The 3,150-nt window shown below is 37.5% G+C and overlaps 1 protein-coding gene across 1 annotated transcript; it reads left to right on the top strand.

Moving 5' to 3' along the window:
• Positions 1-1,421: 1,421 nt before the first annotated feature.
• Positions 1,422-2,903, top strand: LOC107683317 (RING finger protein 151-like; the record flags this gene model as incomplete). The annotated part of the gene is made up of 3 exons (XM_016479374.1): positions 1,422-1,695; positions 1,772-1,892; positions 1,970-2,903. Coding segments are annotated over 3 exons (644 nt in total), but the record flags the coding sequence as incomplete, so codon positions are not given.
• Between the last annotated feature and the right edge of the window lie 247 nt (positions 2,904-3,150).

Consider the following 3,150-nt stretch of genomic DNA (forward strand, 5'->3'; position numbering starts at 1 on the left):
GCTATATCTTGGTACTTATATTGGTGGCTTATACACAGCAGCTACAGTCTCATTCACACATATTCAATACAAGTGCTGTAACAGCAGATGAATTAGTGTTGTAGCCACAGATAAAGCATCTAGCATTGAGTGATCACATCTTTAATTGTTAATGAGGGACCCCCTCAGGCAGCCAATGAGGTGAGACGTTTACCTCAGGGTTAAAACTATTGATCTGTTCAGGCAGAAAGCTAACAGAAGCAGATTCTTGCACATAGTACATATGCATTAGTTTCAATAAGCTTAATGCAACATTCCCTAATCCTGGAAATCTTTGTTTGTGTGTGTATGTATGTATATAAATACACAGGTGACGAGTACTTATGTTATCGTTGTGGTAGGTTTCCTGCGTTTTATGCGTGTTGTGCAACCGCTGTGTGTCTTTTTCTTCAACAATAAACCTTCTACTTGCTGTGCCAATATTTTCACTGGCTGCTCAAATATTATACATTTAAAATGTTTGTTCATGTATAATTTTATATTTAGATTTATATTTGTAATTGTAGTTTTAATAATTAATAATCATTTAATAATAATTGTATTTATTATTTAAAAAATATTATTTTGTATGATATTTTGCACCAAATGTTAAGTTTTCCTCACAAAGAAAATTGGCAGTAATAGCTGGACATTAGTCAGTAGTTGTAATTATACATCAAACTCAAAGACAGTCATAAATTCATAAACACTTGATGGAAACTCTTGGCAAACACTACCATTCAGAAATTTTGTGACAGTTTTGTAAGTTTTTAAAAGCAATTAATACTTTTATTCGGTGAGAATGCATCAAATTGATCAAAATGACAATAAAATCATTTATAATTTTACAACAAATTTCTATTTCATTAAGCAGCACAACTGTTTTCAACATTGAAATTAATACATGTTTCTTGAGCACCAAATCAGAATCTTAGAATGATTTCTGAAGGATTATGTGACATTGAAGACTGGAGTAATGACTGCTGAATATCAGCTTTGCCAGCACAGGAACAAATTACATTTTGAAATATATTCAAATAGAAAACCGTTATATAAAATGTAACAATATTTACTATATTTTTGATCAAATTATCTAATTGATCTGACCCCAAACTTTGTAACTTTTTTTTTACATTTAGATTAAATTAATATTTACCTAAATTAGGTTTCATTTAGGTTCATTTGAAATGTATAGTTTTCACATTTTTTAATATTTAAAAAAAAGTTTTTTTTTTTTTTTTAAAGCAAATGTTAAGTTTACTTTCTAAAAAGAATTGGCAATAATAGCTGGACATTAAATAGTTATTACAGCCAAGACTATCACAAATCATTCTCGCATTTTCAACAAATCCTCATCCTCAACTAGATCATTTTACCTTGGGCTGTCAACCCTGCCTCTTAAGATGCTTTCTCAACTATTTTTCTCTGCTTTTTGTGCGTGAACATTTGCTGTGTGCCAGGGTTTCCTCTATTTTTGTTGTTTAATGTTCAGTTTCCTTTGTGGTGGCATTCAGGCTGCCCGGTTCAGGTGTCGAGACGCTCTCTGGAAGCTCATCTGTGTGTGTGTGAATACAGCAGTAGAGTTTGCGCAAGCGGATGTGGATACACAATCATAAACACAGAGGAGGCCCAACACAACTGTGTATCGGAGTTACGAGCTGAGCTGGACATGCTCAGGTAGAAAGATCTGCTCAAGTCATACGGACTGTGATCATGTAAATGTTTTTAAAATGCCTTTGCGTGTTTGTTATAGGGCAGAATTAGACTGCAAAGTTGAAGAGGTAAGGCATGAAATGGAATCTCGCTTGGATTCCCAAAGACGACACATGGTGCAGAAGGAGAGTCTGCTGAGGAGTGAAGTGGATGAACTGAAGGTACGGTACTTTTCACATCAACAGGCTTTTTGTGTTTGCAGAAAGTTATTGACAGGTGTGTGTGTGTGTGTGCAAAGGGCCAGCTGTCCCACGTCATGTCAGATGTCCGCGTTCTGCTGGGTGCAGAGAGAGCACGCAGACAAGAGCTGGAGAGGGCGGAGCTTGAGAAGGCGGAGCTTCTTGAACTGTTAAAAAAGGAGGGGCTCAGACCAGCCACGCCCTCTGAAGCAGCACCGCCCCCTGCTGAGGTGCAGAGAAAGCTGAGCCCAAGAAGCCTAGCTTTGGACTGCATCAAAAGGAAGAATAGAGAGGTGACAGTCATCTGAGGACATTGCTTTTCACGGCAGAACAGCAAGGAAGAGGGAATGTCACATTATGCTAATAGAAAACCACTACATGGAACTAATCATCTGAATGAAGCCCCATTGTTGTTGTTCCTCTGGGTAAACTGAATGATTGATATGAGATTGGTTATGTTCTTTGATTTAAGCAAATTGTGTAGTTAAACAAGACCTTTTTACAAATGTTGTATGTTTTTAGAATTTTAGAGGCTCGTTTTTCCATTTGAAAGATCAACAGAGATGCATTCTGCTACATCCATTGATATTAAAACAGTTTTGACAAGGTACATTGTGGATTTCTGCATAAAAATACACTCAAACATATACTCACAAGAATTTAATCATATTTAACATTTTAAAAATAAGAGAAACACAAAACATGACAATGATATACACCATATCAGCCGATGGTTGAAACAGATACAGCAGATCCACATCCTGACTGGTCCTTTAGAGCCTGGCGGCTGAGTCTGCTTTGCTCAAGGCAGCGTTTAGCGAGTGAATGAGCGGACATGTCTGCCCCGTCCGCCTCCGCCGCTGTTGAACTTCCCTTGACCACGTCCACCGCCACTTATTCCTCCTCCTACACTAACTCCACCACCACTCAGCCAGGACAGACCCGTCCCTCTGCCTCTGGTGGCTCTGTCCCGAGGAGCCAATCGGTAAGCACCTGAAGAGTTAAGACAGAGGGGTCAGGAACTGTTTGACAGAGATGTAGGGTGAGCTAAAGACCTTTTTAAAAATTATATTCATTGGAGAGGCCGTTTTTCGCCTTTAATGATGAGAAAGAAGTCATCACTGAGGGACACATCCAGCAGGTGGCACAATCACCTAATGTTTTACATTATAAATAATTATAATATATCACTTGTTTAAAATAAATGACCATAATGATTTTTTTAAATCAAAGATTTAAA

Source organism: Sinocyclocheilus anshuiensis, unplaced genomic scaffold (assembly GCF_001515605.1).
Source record: "Sinocyclocheilus anshuiensis isolate Anshui unplaced genomic scaffold, SAMN03320099.WGS_v1.1 C33166559, whole genome shotgun sequence".
Lineage (NCBI taxonomy): Eukaryota > Metazoa > Chordata > Actinopteri > Cypriniformes > Cyprinidae > Sinocyclocheilus > Sinocyclocheilus anshuiensis.